The sequence below is a fragment of the Oncorhynchus nerka genome, unplaced genomic scaffold, assembly GCF_034236695.1.
Source record: "Oncorhynchus nerka isolate Pitt River unplaced genomic scaffold, Oner_Uvic_2.0 unplaced_scaffold_1518, whole genome shotgun sequence".
NCBI lineage: Eukaryota > Metazoa > Chordata > Actinopteri > Salmoniformes > Salmonidae > Oncorhynchus > Oncorhynchus nerka.
Window position 1 is genome coordinate 53,073 of NW_027039798.1, and position 17,337 is coordinate 70,409.

Sequence of the window (17,337 nt, forward strand, 5' to 3'; positions counted from 1 at the left end):
ATTTGGGCTCCGGATCACTGGTGAAGAAGAAGAAGAAGATGCACGTCTAATGAGAATGCTGGAAGGGAGGGTGAAAACAATTAATGGAGGGGGGGGGATGACAACAATAACAAAGATTTAATGTGCGAGTGGATATGCCCCTGAATCCCCCGACAAACACGCTGTGTGATATTATTGGAATTCTACTCTCTCTCTCTCTCTCTCTCTCTCTCTCTCTTCTCTGTTCACCGTGAGGTGGCGAAAATCAATTAGAAGCTTAAGCCAGACAGGTAAATAAGACAAAATACACAAACGTATGTCTTAAAAACATTGGGGCTGATTATTACACAACAAACATAAAAGGTGCTCCAAACACTGTTTTAATTTTTCTTCTCTCAAGTTATTTTAGTTTATTTTTACATTTCAGTTTAATCCACTTACTGGATAAGCGTAAAATAGGCTATTGGGAATTTTGTGCAGGGCTAGGGTTTTTAAATAAATGTTCTCTGAGACGCTTAATGAGGAATGTTGCTGATGGTAATGGAGCAATTTCACTCATTCCGGTTGAGAAATGATAAAGGGAATTAGACGTGACCACGTTTCTCCTCTTCCTAAACCCAACTATATAATCAAGAGAAGTCATGAAAGTACAATGAATGAAATGAATGCTTAAATATTCGGTAAAGTTCTGTGTGGCACCACGCAGCCAACAAAGACATCCTCGAGGCCTAAGATCACACAGGGACAGCTCCGCTCGCATTGTGACATAATAGACTCCTCATAGGAAAACAAAAAACACTTCCCACATCCGCAACAAACAAACAAAACGGCTGTAAATCGCAGAGCGTACCATTAACCTTCAAACCGGAGCCGTCACTGTGATTTGTGTTTTCGCCTCTTGGAAGGGAGGGAGGGAAGGGAGGGAGGGAACAGAGGGAGGAAATGGAGTGAGGGAGTGCCAAGTCTGACCGGAAGTATCTCCAGCCCCCACCCACCGCTCTCTCTCCATCAGAAACATGCACGCATACAAGTACACACACACACACACACACACACACACACACACACACACACACACACACACACACACACACACACACACACACACACACACACCTTTTTGATTTAGCTGCTGCTGAGACTTCTTCCTACAAGTCTCTCTCTGGGCGGTCTAGTTCGCCCCAACCTCAGCTAAACTGTCTCACCTCGCTGTACATCCTATACTGCTGATTCCTACTCCAATACACTAGTCAGCTTTTATTCGATACCACCCACCCACTGCTGCTGAAGAAGCTTCTCACCTCCTCTCTCTCTTTCTTTCTCCCCCTCCTCTTTCCTCTTCTCTCCTCTCTTTCCCTCTATCTAAAACCCCACATTCCATCATCATAACAACTGAGAGAGAGAGAGAGAGAGAGAGAGAGAGAGAGAGTGACTCATTTCAAAACACTGTGTCTGTGTAGTGTGGGAAACACCTGGGCAGGGTGATGCAACTTGGTGGCCATTTAGGAGCTGGTGTACTGTAAATTGGCACAGCTGACAAGATTCTTGACTTAGCTATCACACTCTCCAGTCCTCTCCTCTGTAATGTCATTCCATCAGTTGCTTTTGGTTGGAAAACAGAATGTAACCTGTGCTAGAACTGACATAGGCCTATCTGCCATTCAATACAATATGACATGACTTTTAGTGTGTGTGTGTGTGTGTGTGTCTGTGTGTCTGTGTGTGTGTGTGTGTGTGTGTGTGTGTGTGTGCGTGAGTAATTACTCTCCCATATTGTAGACATGCATGACCAAACCTTGAGGAAATTCAATTTCCAGCAACATGCGTAATGACTAGGGTTGCGATCTTTCAATACATTCCCTGGTTTTCCCCTGAAATCCCGGTTGGAAGATTCCCAGAATCAGCAGCAAGATTTGTGGAAAACCAGGGAATTTATGACATTTTAGTCATTTAGCAGACGCTAATCACCCAAGGCGACTACAGGAAAAATGAGGGTTAAGTGCCTTGGTTAAGAGCACATCGACAGACTTTTCACCTAGCTGGCTCCGAGATTCGAACCATCGACCTTTCGGTTATTGGCCCAACACTAGGCCATATATCAGCTTTTTAATCTACCTTCTCTGGGAAAAACCTTAATGATCAAGTTTAAAAATAAAATAAAAATTCTGGGGCTGAAGATTAGTTTAAATGCAGGTGGAGAGAGAGAGGAGAAATACAGAGAGGGAGAGAGAGAGAGAGAGAGAGAGAGAGAGAGAGAGAACCCCTTTCCTATGAGGCTATTGATTTACACCCCCTCCTTCAAGGACAAGCCTCAATCCCCAGGTCTGTGTGTGTGAAGTAGAATGTCTGTCAGGAATCTATTGCTCAGCTTAATAGAGTTGTGCAGTCTGCCTGTGTGTGTGTGAGTGTCTTTCTATGTGTGTGTGTGTGTGTTGTGTGTCTGTGTCTGTGTCTTTCTGTGTGTGTGTGAGTGTCTTTCTGTGTGTGTGTGTGTGTGTGTGTGTGTGTGTGTGTGTGTGTGTGTGTGTGTGTGTGTCTTTCAATGTGTATGTGCATCTGTGTGTGTGTGTTGTGTATCTGTGTCTTTCTGTGTGTGTGTGTGTGTGTGTGTGTGTGTGTGTGTGTCTTTCTGTGTGTGTGTGTGTGTGTGTCTTTCTCTGTGTGTGTGTGTGTGTGTGTATGTGTGTGCGGTGGCAGCACATGTGTATGTGCCCAGCCCAGCCCGACTGCCTGTACTATCCCAAACTATAAATCTAACTGGGCCAATACGTGACAGGGGTCAAAAGTGAGACACTTGTAATAAGCAGAGCGGGTTGGACAGCTTGACCATTTGACACCTGTCAAAGGGGAGGTGAGTGACAGCGTCTAGCGTTGAGTGGCGAGGACATGCTAATAGCACACAGAGATGCATAGGCACAAAAGCTCACACAAACACATACGCATGGAGACACAGGCAAGCATGAATATGCACATGCACGCAGACACACCTAGACTTGGGCTGGCTTCTCTGGAAGACCTCAGCCAGGCAGGTCAGAAGCTGATGGACACTAACTAGCTGGCAGTCCTACAACAAACACAAACACACACCACACACACCTGGCTTTAGTTTACACAAAGTGCAACACTGACCCAGGACACCACCTGTTCAGTCCTCTTCCACTGGCTCCTCTCCTCTCCTCTCGCTCTCCTCTCATCCATTTTATATCCGTTTTCTTTTCCCCTCTTCACCTCCACGTCTCACTGTCTCTCCGCCAGATTTCAGGAGGCACCAATTTAGCCTCTGACAGAGCAGGCCCCAGGCCAAAACATGCCACAATGCCACCTAAAGTAGAGATTAGTCTGTTGCCGTATGTGTTTGCATGTGTGTGTGTGTGTGTGTGTGTGTGTGTGTGTGTGTGTGTGTGTGTGTGTGTGTGTGTGTGTGTGTGTCCCGCTGTCACACTGCAGTGGACAAGTGCAGTCAGGTGGACAGGGCCTTCCAATTACAGCAAGCTGTAACGGTGCCCAATTTTATTTTTGTTTACTCCTTTTGACCAGGGACCATGGTTAACAGTAGTGCACTATATAGGAACAGGATGCCATTTTTGGACACATTCCAGGTGTTGCAGTGGAACAGTCAGTGGTTTGACAACTCCATATGTGGCGGCTTCTATTTCCTTGTATGCTTCTAGACAGGGAGTGAGATCCTTTGAAATCAGGGAATGAACACAAATAGTGTGATCCAACGTGCTAAAGCCCAGATTGATTAAGGGCTCAATTCAATCAGAACCACTTTAACCAGACATCCAAAGCGGTGTCGGATGTGGAACTGCGTTCGAGCTGGGAAATCCAAAAGTGGCTCCCGGCATTATACCTACATTGCCTTTGGCTGCATGGAGTCGCATTCAAATGAAATCCAATGCAGCCTTGTGTACAAGTTTGAACACTAGAATGTGAGATGTGATCTACACATAGATGAGGCTGATCGAAACCTCCATTATTTTGTAGCCTACACTTTCTCGTTCTGAACTGGGACGGGTGTGGGCTTCCTGACAATGATCCAAGAGCTTGCTTACCGATTCGACAGCTCCAACGCAGTAACACCTCCGTCACTGCCAAAACATCAGCTACGCGGGTGTCGGCTTTCGCCGGTAAACCCTCGATCTGTTTTAATCTCGGCCTAAAATCACGATACACCGCGGTAGCAAACTGTCCAATTCGCATGCTTCACACTTATGCTATTTTAAGGATACCGGGTCAACCAGGGACGAAACTTGATTTTATTCTTAGCCTTGGAAGTAAAAAGAAGAAGAAAAGGCTAAACATAAGAGTAAACAAATGGATAGAGGCGGAAAGTATTACCTGTGGTCCACTCTTAGTCTCGTACTAGCACACTGATCTTGCAAGGTTATATAAAATAGGTTTCACTATCTTTGCACGCTCAGTGTGGTAGCACGAGGCTAGTCCACCCCTAGAGATGAGTATCAAACCCGACTCCATTCCTCCTTCCTCACCCTGGCAGCCCCATCCCGCCATCGTTCCTCTCCTCCATCTTTCCCGCCATCGTTCCTCTCCTCCATCTTTCCCATTATAAGTCATTTAGCAGGGTGGGAAATCCATTGCTGCTCTGTTTATTTCCCCTCTGCTGGGATAATGAAAGAGACCATCAGCATTACTCGAGTGCCCCTCGCCGCCGGAGGCGATAAGTCACAAACAAGCATTAAACAAGTCACACACAGTGCCATCGGGGCCAGCTGTGCTAGGCTAGGCTAGCCCGGTTGTTTACACACACAGAACAGAACAGAACAGAGGAACCTATGGCCTGGCTTCCTGGACCAAGATTAAGCCTAGTCCTGGATATTGTTCTTTGGAGATTCACCATAAAAAGTGCATGAGTCCAGGACTTTATCTGGAATGGAGTGTGTGTTTGCCCAGACTGCATGTACTAAACCCCAAGCTATAAATCTGACTGTGTTCGTTGTTGAGGAAGGGGGGGGTGACAGTATCTGGCGTTGAGGTTGAGAACACACTAATAGGCTTGAACGAGTGCACAGAGATGCATAGGCACACAGGTAAACACAAATACACATAAGCACACACACACTTGGGCAGGCCTCTCTGACGGACACTCTAACTCGATGGCAGTCCTACAGTACACCCCAGAGTGCTGGCTGCAGTTTGCACAGGCAACAGCAGTCCAGGAAGCCACCTGTTCACTTCTCCGCCACCAACTCCATCCTCTCCTCTCATCCAAATGTCATCTGTTTTTTCTCGCTCCCTCTCCACCTCCACGTCTCACTATCTCTCCACCAGCTTTCAGGAGGCACCAATGTAGCCTCAGACAGAGCAGGCCCCAGGCCAAAACATGCCACAGAGCCACCTAAAGTAGAGATGAAGTCTGTTGCCGTGTACGTGTCTCCTCCATGTTGAAGACACACACTGCAGTGGACGTGTACAGACAGGGCCTTCCAATGACAGTAGGCTTGCATCCCAAATGACTTACGTCCCCTATTCACTTCATAGTGAACTACTTTTGACCATGGCACATAGGGCTCTGGTCGAAAGTAATGCACTTTATAGGAAAATGGTACCATTTGGGATGCATTCCAGGTGTTGCAGTGGAACAGGGAAAGGGGGATACCTAGTCAGTTGCACAACTGAATGCATTCAACCGAAATATGTCTTCCGCATTTAACCCAATCCCTCTGAATCAGAGAGGTGTGGGGGGCTGCCTTAACCGATCATCCACGTCACGGCACCCGGAGAGCAGTTGTTGTTGGGGTTTAACTGCCTTGCTCAAGGGCAGAACGGGGGATTTTTTTTCAACTTGCCGGCTCATGGATTCCAACTTGCGGCCTTCGGTTATTGGCCCAACGCTTGACGACTCCATACGTGGCGGGTTCTATTTCCTTGTATGCTTTCAGACCGGGAGTGGGATCTTTTGCAGTCAGGAAATAAACACAACAAGTTTGTTCCAACATGCTATGCCTGGATTGATTAAATCAGGATACACCGCAGAGTAGCAAACTGTTCAATTAGCATGCTCACACTTATGCACTTGTAAGGGTATCCAAGGACAACACTTGATTTTATTCTTAGCCTTGGAAGTAAAAATATGAAGAAAAGGCAAACAATAAGATTAAACAAATAGATGTCGGCGGAAGGTATTATCTGTGGTCCAACCCTAGCCTCGTACTAGCACACTGGTCTTGCGAGGTTACATAAAATAGGTTTCACTATCTATTCAAGCTCACAAGATCAGTGTGGTAGCACGAGGCTAGTCCACCCCTAGAGATGAGTAATCAAACCTGACCCCATTCCTCCTTCCTCACCCTGGCAGCCCCATCCCGCCATCGTTCCTCTCCTCCATCTTTCCCGCCATCGTTCCTCTCCTCCATCTTTCCCATTACAAGTCATTTAGCAGGGTGGGAAATCCATTGCTGCTCTGTTTATTTCCCCTCTGCTGGGATAATGAAAGAGACCATCAGCATTACTCGAGTGCCCCTCGCCACCGGAGGCGATAAGTCACAAACAACCATTAAACAAGTTACACACGGTGCCATCTGCCCAGATGTGCTGTGCTAGGCTAGCCCTGTTGTTTACACATATAGAATAGAGTAATCTATGGCCTGGCTTCCTGACAAAAACTAAGCCTAGTTGAAAGTACTTTTAAATCCAGGACTAGGATTAATCTGTGAATGGGAAACCATCCCCGTGGGCCTACTTTCTGAATATGACTATGAAACTGTTGCTAGAACTGACACCAACCAACCTATGTCAACTCAGTTTAGTTGGAAACTGAGTTTATGAATTGGGAGAAAACGCCCATCATTTTCAATTAGGGTTTATTCTTATAATTTCAATAAATTCTCTGTTAACTCCATGGTGTTGACTAGGTTCAAATTAATCGTTCCTGTTGAATCCATCGACACTACACCACAGAACAGTACATCACAGTACAGTACTGCACAGTAAAGCCTTGTATCAGTGTACAAGCATCACATTGTGATGCTTTTGCAAAAATATATGAATCATGGTTACTGATCCGTAAGACAAGACATTGTATTCAAGTACAGTAAATAAAGTAGTACAGTAAAGTACAGTAAGTAAAGTAGTACAGTACAGTAAGTAAAGTAGTACAATAAAGTAGTATAGTACAGTCAGTAAAGTAGTGGGGTAAGTAAAGTAGTACAGTAAAGTAGTATAGTACAGTAAGTAAAGTAGTACAGTACAGTAAGTAGTACAGTAAAGTAGTATAGTACAGTAAGTAAAGTAGTACAGTAAGTAAAGTAGTACAGTAAAGTAGTACAGTAAGTAAAGTAGTACAGTAAAGTAGTATAGTACAGTAAGTAAAGTAGTACAGTAAGTAAAGTAGCACAGTACAGTAAAGTAGAACAGTAAAGTAGTATGGTACAGTAAGTAAAGAGGTAGGGTAAAGTAGTATAGTACAGTAAGTAAAGTAGTACAGTAAGTGAAGTAGTACAGTAAGTAAAGTAGAATAGTAAGTAAAGTAGTACAGTAAAGTAAGTAAAGTAGCACAGTAAGTAACGTATTACAGTAAAGTAGTATAGTACGTAAAGTAGTACAGTAAAGTAGTATAGTAAGTAAAGTAGTACAGTAAAGAAGTATAGTACAGTAAGTATAGTACAGTAAGTAAAGTAGTACAGTAAGTAAAGTAATACAGTGATGTAGTACAGTAAGTAAAGTAATACAGTAAAGTAGTATGGTAAAGTAGTACAATAAAATAGTATAGTAAGTAGTACAGTAAGTAAAGTAGTACAGTAAAGTAGTACAGTAAAATAGTATAGTAAGTAAAGTAGTACAGTAAAGTAGTACAGTAAGTAAAGTAGTATAGTAAAGTAGTATAGTACAGTAAGTAAAGTAGTACAGTAAGTAAAGTAGTACAGTAAAGTAGTATGGTATGTAAAGTAGTACAGTACATAAGTATAGTACAGTAAGTATAGTACAGTAAGTAAAGTAGTACAGTAAAGAAGTGTAGTACAGTAAGTATAGTACAGTAAGTAAAGCAGACAGTAAAGTAGTATAGTACAGTAGTACAGTAAAATAGTATAGTAAGTAAAGTAGTACAGTAAGTAAAGTAGTACAGTAAAGTAGTATAGTACAGTAAGTAAAGTAATATAGTACAGTAAGTAAAGTAGTACAGTAAGTAAAGTAGTATAGTACAGTAGTACAGTAAAGTAGTATAGTACAGTAAGTAAAGTAGTACAGTAAGTAAAGTAGTACAGTAAAGTAGTATAGTACAGTAAGTAAAGTAGTACAGTACGTAAAGTAGTACAGTAAAGTAGTACAGTACAGTAAGTAAAGTAGTACAGTAAGTAAAGTAGTACAGTAAAGTGGTATAGTACAGTAAGTAAGTAGTACAGTAAGTAAAGTAGTACAGTAAAGTAGTATAGTACAGTAAGTAAAGTAGTACAAGACATTGTATTCAAGTACAGTAAATAAAGTAGTACAGTAAAGTACAGTAAGTAAAGTAGTACAGTACAGTAAGTAAAGTAGTACAATAAAGTAGTATAGTACAGTCAGTAAAGTAGTGGGGTAAGTAAATCAGTACAGTAAGTAAAGTAGTATAGTACAGTACAGTGAAGAGTACATGGTCACATCTCCGGCCAACAGGATTAGTACCTGTCTGGGAGATACTATACTGTACTACAACGCCCCACAAAGTCACTTTGGGGGCTGCCTAAAAAAAGACTGGATGAATAATGATATGAATTCATAAGGATGTGTTCTCCCCTTATCAGAGGTTATTACAGGCTAATGAGAGTCAAACCACACTCATATAGGAGCCACTCTTCCCCTGCCCCCCTCCTGCCTTCAGTGAAATTAATATAAACTGCCTGCCTCGCTCATTTTTTTAAAGGAAGAGAAAAAAAGAGCAAAGAAAAAAGCATGGGAATGTCGAGTTTTGAACTGTTCAAAAGCATTAGTTAGCGAACGCCAGCTCAGTCAGAGGAGGAGATGTGTCGCACATTAACCTTCATGGGGTCTAGTTGCGGTTGCATGCTCAATTGATGCTGCTAATTGAAATGTAGAAGGCGAGGGGGAGGGAGGTTGGAACTGACTTTGACTGGGGTCTTATTCGTCCTAACTATATTTTCTCTTTGACGGAGGGCTGTTTTGTTTCTTGTTCCTCCCCTCGTGTTTTAGTGGCGGTGGTGTTTGTTAAATGCTGCCATGCACGTCTGATCTGCACCATAAAACACCTCTATTGATCCCTGGTGAACTTTATCCATCCCCCTCTCTCCATCCTCCTCTCCACTCTCTTCATTGTCCTCCCCCCATTATTCTCTCACCATCCTCATCGTCTCCCCATCCACCTCTCCCTTCTCTCCATCCGCTCCCTTTTGCCGCCCTCCTCTCCCCTCTCTTCATCCTCCTCACCCTTCTTTCCATCCTCCTCTCCCTTTTCTCCATCCTCCTCTCCCTTCTCTCCATCCTCTCCCTCTCTTCCTCCCCTCCCTACATTTCAGCAGAACGTATGTCTATGGATTTCAGCTACATACCCAGCGGAATGTACATATGAGGGAAAATACATAAAGAGGATGGAATATAGGATATATACTGTAAGTTGACATTATTTATACGGCATCAAATCCAATCAACTAGACACAAAACATCTATAGCTGTGAGTGGAGGCCACTTATCAGTCCTCATGTGTGTGAAGAACTGTATCAAGCAGTTTGGCTCAGTCAGATTCCATGTTTCCATGGTGTCCACTAGTTCCTGACTCACGCTTGTCTGAGTGGACTAATCCATTGCGGAGGCCAACGGGGATGGCACACCAGTATCACCAGTAGTACATTTACTGTTAATTACCATCATTTCTCATCTCCAATGTTTTTTTGGTTACGCTAATTCAATATATGATTATTACACTCTGCCATTGTAGGAGTGGACACGTCGTTTGCAGAGGGCACAACCTAGGCTATACAACTTTTGGTTTATTTCATTCCAATTTGTTCATCGTCTTTTGTTCGGAGCACTCCTGTCAATCTTGAGTAAGGACACGCACCTAATTACACATAGAAGTAGGCCTAGGCTCCCTGGTTTGCACGCAAATGGAGGCTTATAAATGTGCCCTTTTGGATATGTTTCTGATTGTCTTAACTCACCGTCACTGTGGAGCTTCTCAAAGTCATTTTTATCTTCGCCTCAAACAGCAAGTAAATAAAGTCTGTTTTTACATCCATTGAGAATGACAATAGTTCCTCAACGTAGCCTATTTGAAAAATCTTTCCAGCTCTCTCCCTTTCACTATTAACTCAGCATCAAAGGGGGAAATAAATGTCATGCTCTGATCTGGTGGAAACATCATAAAAAAAGGCCTACCTGATTACTTGCACAAATAGCCTACAGCTGTGTCTGTCTGTCTGGAGTTCACTGGTGTGGGAAACTGAGGGACAGAATATTTTATATAATGTTGCAAGTTTGCTAGCACCCAGCTTTGCCCAAACCTAGTTAATAGTTGATACACTGTTTCAAGTTCCTTGCAGACAGGCCATGCGTAGCCAATGTGATTTATAAGATGTTTATTTTTCTCAGGATATTTTCTGCCTGCAGGCTGCAATGTTTTTATTTGTTGGCTTTATGTAGGGTATTTTTACAGATTGGCAATGGCAATAGGTGTTACTTTTAGATTTGTATAATTTTAATTTAGATATAATTTTGATTAACCACACGACCAGACTTTATTATGAATTAAATGAAACTGTTCCATGAAAATGTGCATATGAAAATCTTAACTGGCACGCAGATCAGTAGAAATGGTACGATATTTGAACTCCAAATGTAAAAGTTTGCCGACTGCTGATGTAGCCTATTATCGGCAACTTCAGGAGCTTAAAGGCAGAATCTGCGAAGACCAGCAGCAGCGGGCAGAATTTTTTTCTTCTTCTGGTTAGGCTATATTGATCTCTGGTTCCCTCTTTAGTAATTTGTATGTTTTCATTTTTAATCGCAGTGCTTAAAGCGTCAGACAAGCTCAGTAGCCTACCTAAAGCTGATATATTTTTTTTATCATGAGCATGGCCTTATTTCTATTACAGCATGTTGGATGACTGTCATTCATATTCCATTCGCCAAGTTCAATGTAACCTCGATAGGTTTAGGCTACTACATGATACTCACATTTTCCCTATACCCATCATGAGGTTGCCACAACCTAGCCTATGAATGACATTTTACAACGCAGGTGAACACAAGTCAAGATTTTTTATTTTTTTTTGATGACAGACAGGGACACAAGGACAGGCAGTGACACATTCAATAACGCCTTGCACACTCTTGCCTGCATCTAGTTTATCTACGGTGAAGTCAATGTACCAAGAGGAGGACGGGAGATACCTGTCTACCGGCTACAACATGGTGCTACCCTACAGAGTGCTGTTGAGGCTATTGTTGACCTTCATTGCAAAACAGTGTGTTTAAATCAATTATTTGGTGACGTGAATATATTTAGTATAGTTTTTCGAAAAAGGAAACTTTATCATTGTTTTACAATTTTATTTTTATGAAATTCACTGAGGAGGGTGGTCCTCCCCATCCTCCGCTGAGGAGCCATATATGTACGTACGGCGCACATGCATGCGACCAACTCACCGGTCTCAGACAGCAGCTTGATAGACTCCAGAACGCGCTCAGTGTAAACACCTGGCTCGTAGTTCTCCATCTCTGCATTGATGATGTGAACGACGCGGGCCGCCCGACCCCTGATGGCGCCCGCCGTGCGGTCCAGGGTGTCCACGTCGCCTTCCTGCAGGGCGATCACGCACTTGTTCACGTCCTCCAGAATGTGGTTTTCTGTGGTGTAGAGATAAAGGGAGGGAGGGAGAGAGAGAAAGAAAGAGAAGGAGAGAGAGGGAGGTAGAGACAGAGAGGGAGTAGTAGAAAGAGCGAGAGGAGAAGGAAAGCAAGAGAGAGAGGGGGAGAGAGAGAGCGAGAGGCGCGATGGGCGGGGGGGGGGGGTCAGTTTGGTGTTCATTAGGCACAAACATGCTTCATGGATGGGATAGCTTAGTAACTTGAGGGTCAACTGCTGTTTGATAATAAAAAAGAGAGAAAGTCCAGATTTCATTGCACAATCCTTCTAACCCTTTCATTGACAAGAGTATAGACAGTTGCAGACGACAATATAGACAGTTGCAGAATGAGGTGGTAGTCCTTGAAAAGACTCCACAGCAGAGTTTCCCAAACTCGGTCATCAGGACCCCAATGGGTGCAGGTTTTTGTTTTTGTTTTGCCCTAACACGACACAGCTGATTCAAATAACCAAAGCTGTATGATTAGTTGATTATTAGGGCAAAAACCAAACGAGCACCCCATGTTGGTGGTGAGGACCGAGTTTGGGAAACAATGCTACCATAACGGTGACCTGTACTGCGGGTGCGAACGTGTATGCGAACGTGTGTGTGCGTGCTCGCATCTGTGTGTGTGTGTGTGTGTGTGTGCATCAGCATACTGTATGTGTGTGTCAGCATGTGTGTGTATGTGTATTCCACTCTGTTGAAAGTGAGTCATTTTGAACCAGGAACCTGTATTCGTCGCCTCTGTTACCCAGACTACTGTAGCATTATTAACAAGCTCCATCAAAGTAACATAGTGAGTGGGTGACCCCATCAAGGTCGTCCGCCGTGAGGGTGTTGTCCCCGCCTCCCCCACATGGCCAAAAGTAGTGCACTACTGTATATAGGGAATTCGGTGCCATTTGGAATGATCCCTAAAACAACCGTTAACCTCCCTGGGAAAGCGCGTTTTTGTCCTGGAACTGCGTCAATAGCCCCTTACCCATTATGGCCTACAAAGCTTAAATCCTGTAGAAGCAGAGAATATTGTGTTCAACCGTTGTATCTCCTAATGACTAAATCACTTAATAATCATGGTAATCTGTATTCAATTAGATCACAGTCATCATCATTAGAAGCCGTGCCGGTATCGACAAGAAAGCTTTCTCCTTTCTCTAAATGGGAGCAGAAACCATGTCGGATAAATGGTGGAAAAACACTGCACTTACCTATACACGGTACAAACACACATCTCGGGCTGTATGTATCAAGCGTCTCAGAGGACAAGTGCTGATCCAGGATCAGGCCCTGCCTGTCCATGTGATCTTTTTCATTTTAAACGGAAAAGGTCAAACGGATTCTTAAATCAACCCTCCGACTCTGAGACATTTGATACATACGGGCCCCAAGTGTCAAGAACTATTATACAATAAACAGTTAGAATCCGAGAGACTATATGTTGGTTGCAGTGGAGGCTGGTGGCAGAAGCTATAGGAGGACAGCTAATTGGAATGGCTGGAAGGGAATTATTGGAACAGAATCAAACGTGGTTTCCATATGTTTGATACCGTTCCATTTATTCCATTACAGCCATTACAATCTGCCCGTCCTCCTATAGATCCTCCCACCAGCCTCCTCTATTTGGTGGCGGCTCAGTTGCAACTAGTTTTAGTGTTAAAAAGCACTTCCTTTTAACAGTGTACAACATTGTACAGTATTTTCTCATCTTTCCCAATTCCATACCTGACACGGACAGGAAGTCATCCACAGAAGTGATATCGTCGACGGCCTCGGTGAGGATGCGCACCTGCTTCTCCCATTGGTCCTTGAACACGTCCATGTTGTCCTGGGCAACCTTGCTCTGGGGCCGAGCAGCCAGGGTGAGGGCCGCGTTGATCACCTGGATGGTAGAGAGTGAAGGTTGAGAGAAAAGGTGTGTGTGTGTGTGTGTGTGTGTGTGTGTGTGTGTAGGACCACCACAATTAAGGGGATCTCCAAATCCAGTCCTGGAGTGCATACAGTACAGGCCGTGCAGGGTTTTACTCTAGCCCAGCACTAACACGTCTAATGAAGACAATCCTATAACCGTTCTCCTTTCCAGACTGAAGACCATGTCAAGTGGAATCAGGTATGTTATTGCTGGGCTGGATTATGACCTTGTAACTCTCCAAGACTCCTGACTTCAAACCCTTTACCTAGATTAAAAGACTGAAGTGCCTCCTAAGGAAATACGACTAGCTCGAGGCCACGACCAGGACTGTACTTCGACGATTAACGCCCTTGCTATACACATTCGAGTAATTAAGTAAGTAAGAAGCCTTGCACGAGCCTCGGTACACCCGCTAGATAGAGTGGAGGATGTTAAATGGACCGCGGTACAGTAGGCTAGAGCACAGTGGACTTCCCTTTCTGCAGTCGGTTTCCTTAAGCACATTAAAGGGACAGTACACCCACATTGAAAATGACATGACCGCCATTACCCATTGTGCAGTCTAGGTAAAACAGCAATCCACGCTTTGGTTTTGTTTATGTCGTTTTGACGACGACGATGGGGGGGGGGATTGAACAGCAGGATCGTTTGGGAAACTGGACGTCTGTACTGTACTGTAGGCATGTATGACTGACAAACCAATTAAGATTGTATTTAAAAATATATATATTTAAGTCATTTAGCAGACGCTCTTATCCAGAGCGACTCACAAGTGGATTCATCTTAAGGTAGCTAGGCGAGACAACCACAACTTCCCCCACCACCTTCTTTAAAAAAAATGTCTCGCCAATTCCGATCTTGTCCCATCACTGAGACCCCTGCAGCCACCCGGCCCAAAGAACCAAGTAAAGCCCCCTCGTCCAAACCCTCCCCTAACCCAGACAACACTGGACCAATTGTGTGCCATTCCTCCTGGCCACAGCCGGTTGTGGCACAGCCCGGGAATGAACCTGGGTCTGTCGTGACGCCTCTAGTACGGCGATGCAGTGCCTTAGACCGTTGTGCCTGTGTGGGATTGAATCCTGGACCCACCGGCCTTCCCACTATGTTCCATGCATCTTTCTACCATTTAATATCGGTTTGAATCAGGAAAAAAAACGTTTGAAATAAATGCAAAAAATTGAATGAACCCAGTTGCTTTTAGAGTTTCTACTTTTAGCTCAATTAACCTAAAAGAGTCTGATCTGGGATCAGGGTTTGACAGCCACTAATGATGCCTGGCATCAAGCAAAGCCAGTCATCTAATAGACTAAACTTACACACACACTCATCTTACGTAACCCTCCTTTTTTTTGTTCTATTCCCTGTTCTTTTTCGTCTTTAATAACACCCCCTTGTCAAACCGACCTCCTGTCAAAACACAAAAATTCAAAAAAGCACTCACACACCTGAGTCATCTTATTGCATGTGCATGGGAATAATGTGATTGCTTAAAAGAAAAAGACAAAACTCGCGCCACGCTCTTGCTCGTATCACGTTTTTCATTCAAGCTCACGTGTCGGCCTCTTGGCCCTCGACAGGGCTTTTTCAAAATGTCAAAACAACCATCTATTTTGCCCCACCTTTCTTTTTTTCTTTCTTTAAGTCACTTATCCTCTATTGCTCTGCGCTTTCTCTATGTTGAGCCGTTGCCAAGGAAAAGCGACAGCTGGCAACTTAAAACTTGCAATCCCCTTCCAAAGTTTTCTAATGCTAGCCTTGACTCAGTGGAGGTCAGTTTATCAAAAAGTGGGTCTCGGTGGGGGCAATGTGGCTGCTTGTCGGGCCCCGTGTGAGTCTTCGAGAGGCTAGCACCTTGAATGTTAAGAACTGCCCCTTCCCTCAATCCCTCCTTTCTCTCCTTTCTTCACTTCCATTAGTGAGCGCAGGGTCCCCTGTGAAAATGCCCCGAACCTTAACCTTGGAAACAACGTATCGATTGCCACCTACTCCTCTGTTAAACATCCAGAGGAAGCCCGCTCCGGGAGGCTAGAGCTTCCATCTGTATCTCTTTCCTATACCCTTCCCTCTCTCCTCTTTCTCTCTGCGCTCCCCCTTTCTCTCCTCCTCTCACTGCGCTCCCCCTATCTCTCCTCTCACTCTCACTCTGCGCTCCCCCTTTCTCTCCTCCTCTCACTCTGCGCTCCCCCTTTCTCTCCTCCTCTCACTCTGCGCTCCCCCTTTCTCTCCTCCTCTCACTCTGCGCTCCCCCTTTCTCTCCTCCTCTCACTCTGCGCTCCCCCTTTCTCTCCTCCTCTCACTCTGCGCTCTCCCTTTCTCTACCTCCTCTCACTCTGCGCTCCCCTTTCTTTCCTCCTCTCACTCTGCGCTCCCCCTTTCTCTCCTCCTCTCACTCTGCGCTCCCCCTTTCTCTACCTCCTCTCACTCTGCGCTCCCCTTTCTTTCCTCCTCTCACTCTGCGCTCCCCTTTCTCTCCTCCTCTCACTCTGCGCTCCCCCTTTCTTTCCTCCTCTCACTCTGCGCTCCCTCTTTCTCCCCTCCTCTCTTTTTCTCTCTCCCTCCCAATCGCTCTCTCTGCCCTCTCTCCCTCTGCCCCCTCTCTCTCTGTGTGTTCCCTTGGACATTCTTTTTACCCACACAGACACACACAGTACTGAGATGAAGGACGCTGCCTGTGCCCAAACAAACTTGCCTACCGGCAAAGTTGCGTACTAGAGTTTTACTACTCTGTCTTCCTCACCATGTACCATTACTGTGTGGGTTTTCTTTAATCATTGTTAAAACGTTGCTTTTAGAGTGTAGTGATTCAGAGAGATATTTCATAATATATGCTTACTCTCTATTCAATGGCACTTCCCAATGCAATGGCGTGGCAACCAAATAATACCAAATAATACAGCATGTTTAAAAAAAAAACTATAAATGTGAAAGAGCTGAGCCGGGTACCTCCAACGGGTGGTGCTAATACTAGGGTGGTGTTCAGTAGGGCGTACCGTCACAATCCCATTTTGCAACGGGGCAAAACACCAATTGGTTCAGGTAGGTCACCCTCCCCCCGTTTCACTCATTCTCAAAAGCGTATTTCCTCTCTACTAAACAGGATCCGGGACACCCAGTGAGGGGATGCCTACCTGTGGGCAGAGGCTGTCGATCTGGGTGGCGGCCATGCGCACCAGCTTCACACCCTCCTCGTTGTTGGAGATGGAGCAGGCCAGGTTAGCCACCTGTAACAAGAGAGAGAGAGGACACAAAGACTTAGCTGCTGTTTTTGGCATGTTCGTTAGACGGTAACAAACGTCAGACGAGGCTAAGTTCTTCAACGGGTCTTTCAGGACGACGACGACAGGCTTTTAAATCGTGTTCTTTCTCCCCCACGATGCACGTACCCTTGTTATTACCATGACTGTTTAGCGCTCACCCGAAACCCAGCACAATTTCCCCCACTAACGCTCGCATTGCTTTACCTCTTGTAATGTGTGCAGATAGTGACTCCTGAAGGAGGCTGTCTCCGCCACAGCCTTAACTCGTGTCTGTAGCTATCTGTTCCCGGCGGCAGGGGATTTAATGCTTGGCTAGTCAAGGAAATGTTGGGGCAAAATATGTACCGGGGTTTAGGCTTGCTCATCTGTTTGATTGGTATTTGTTATT

The 17,337-nt window shown here is 44.6% G+C and overlaps 1 protein-coding gene across 1 annotated transcript in view; it reads right to left on the bottom strand.

Annotated features, from left to right (window-relative positions):
* Nucleotides 1-16,909, bottom strand: part of LOC135568523 (catenin alpha-2-like) — a 51,653-nt gene extending 34,744 nt beyond the window's left edge. Inside the window, 3 exon segments of the mRNA XM_065015314.1 lie at nt 11,578-11,778; nt 13,503-13,659; nt 16,821-16,909. Coding sequence (XP_064871386.1) covers nt 11,578-11,778; nt 13,503-13,659; nt 16,821-16,856 — 394 coding nt within the window. The 5' untranslated portion in view covers nt 16,857-16,909.
* Between the last annotated feature and the right edge of the window lie 428 nt (nt 16,910-17,337).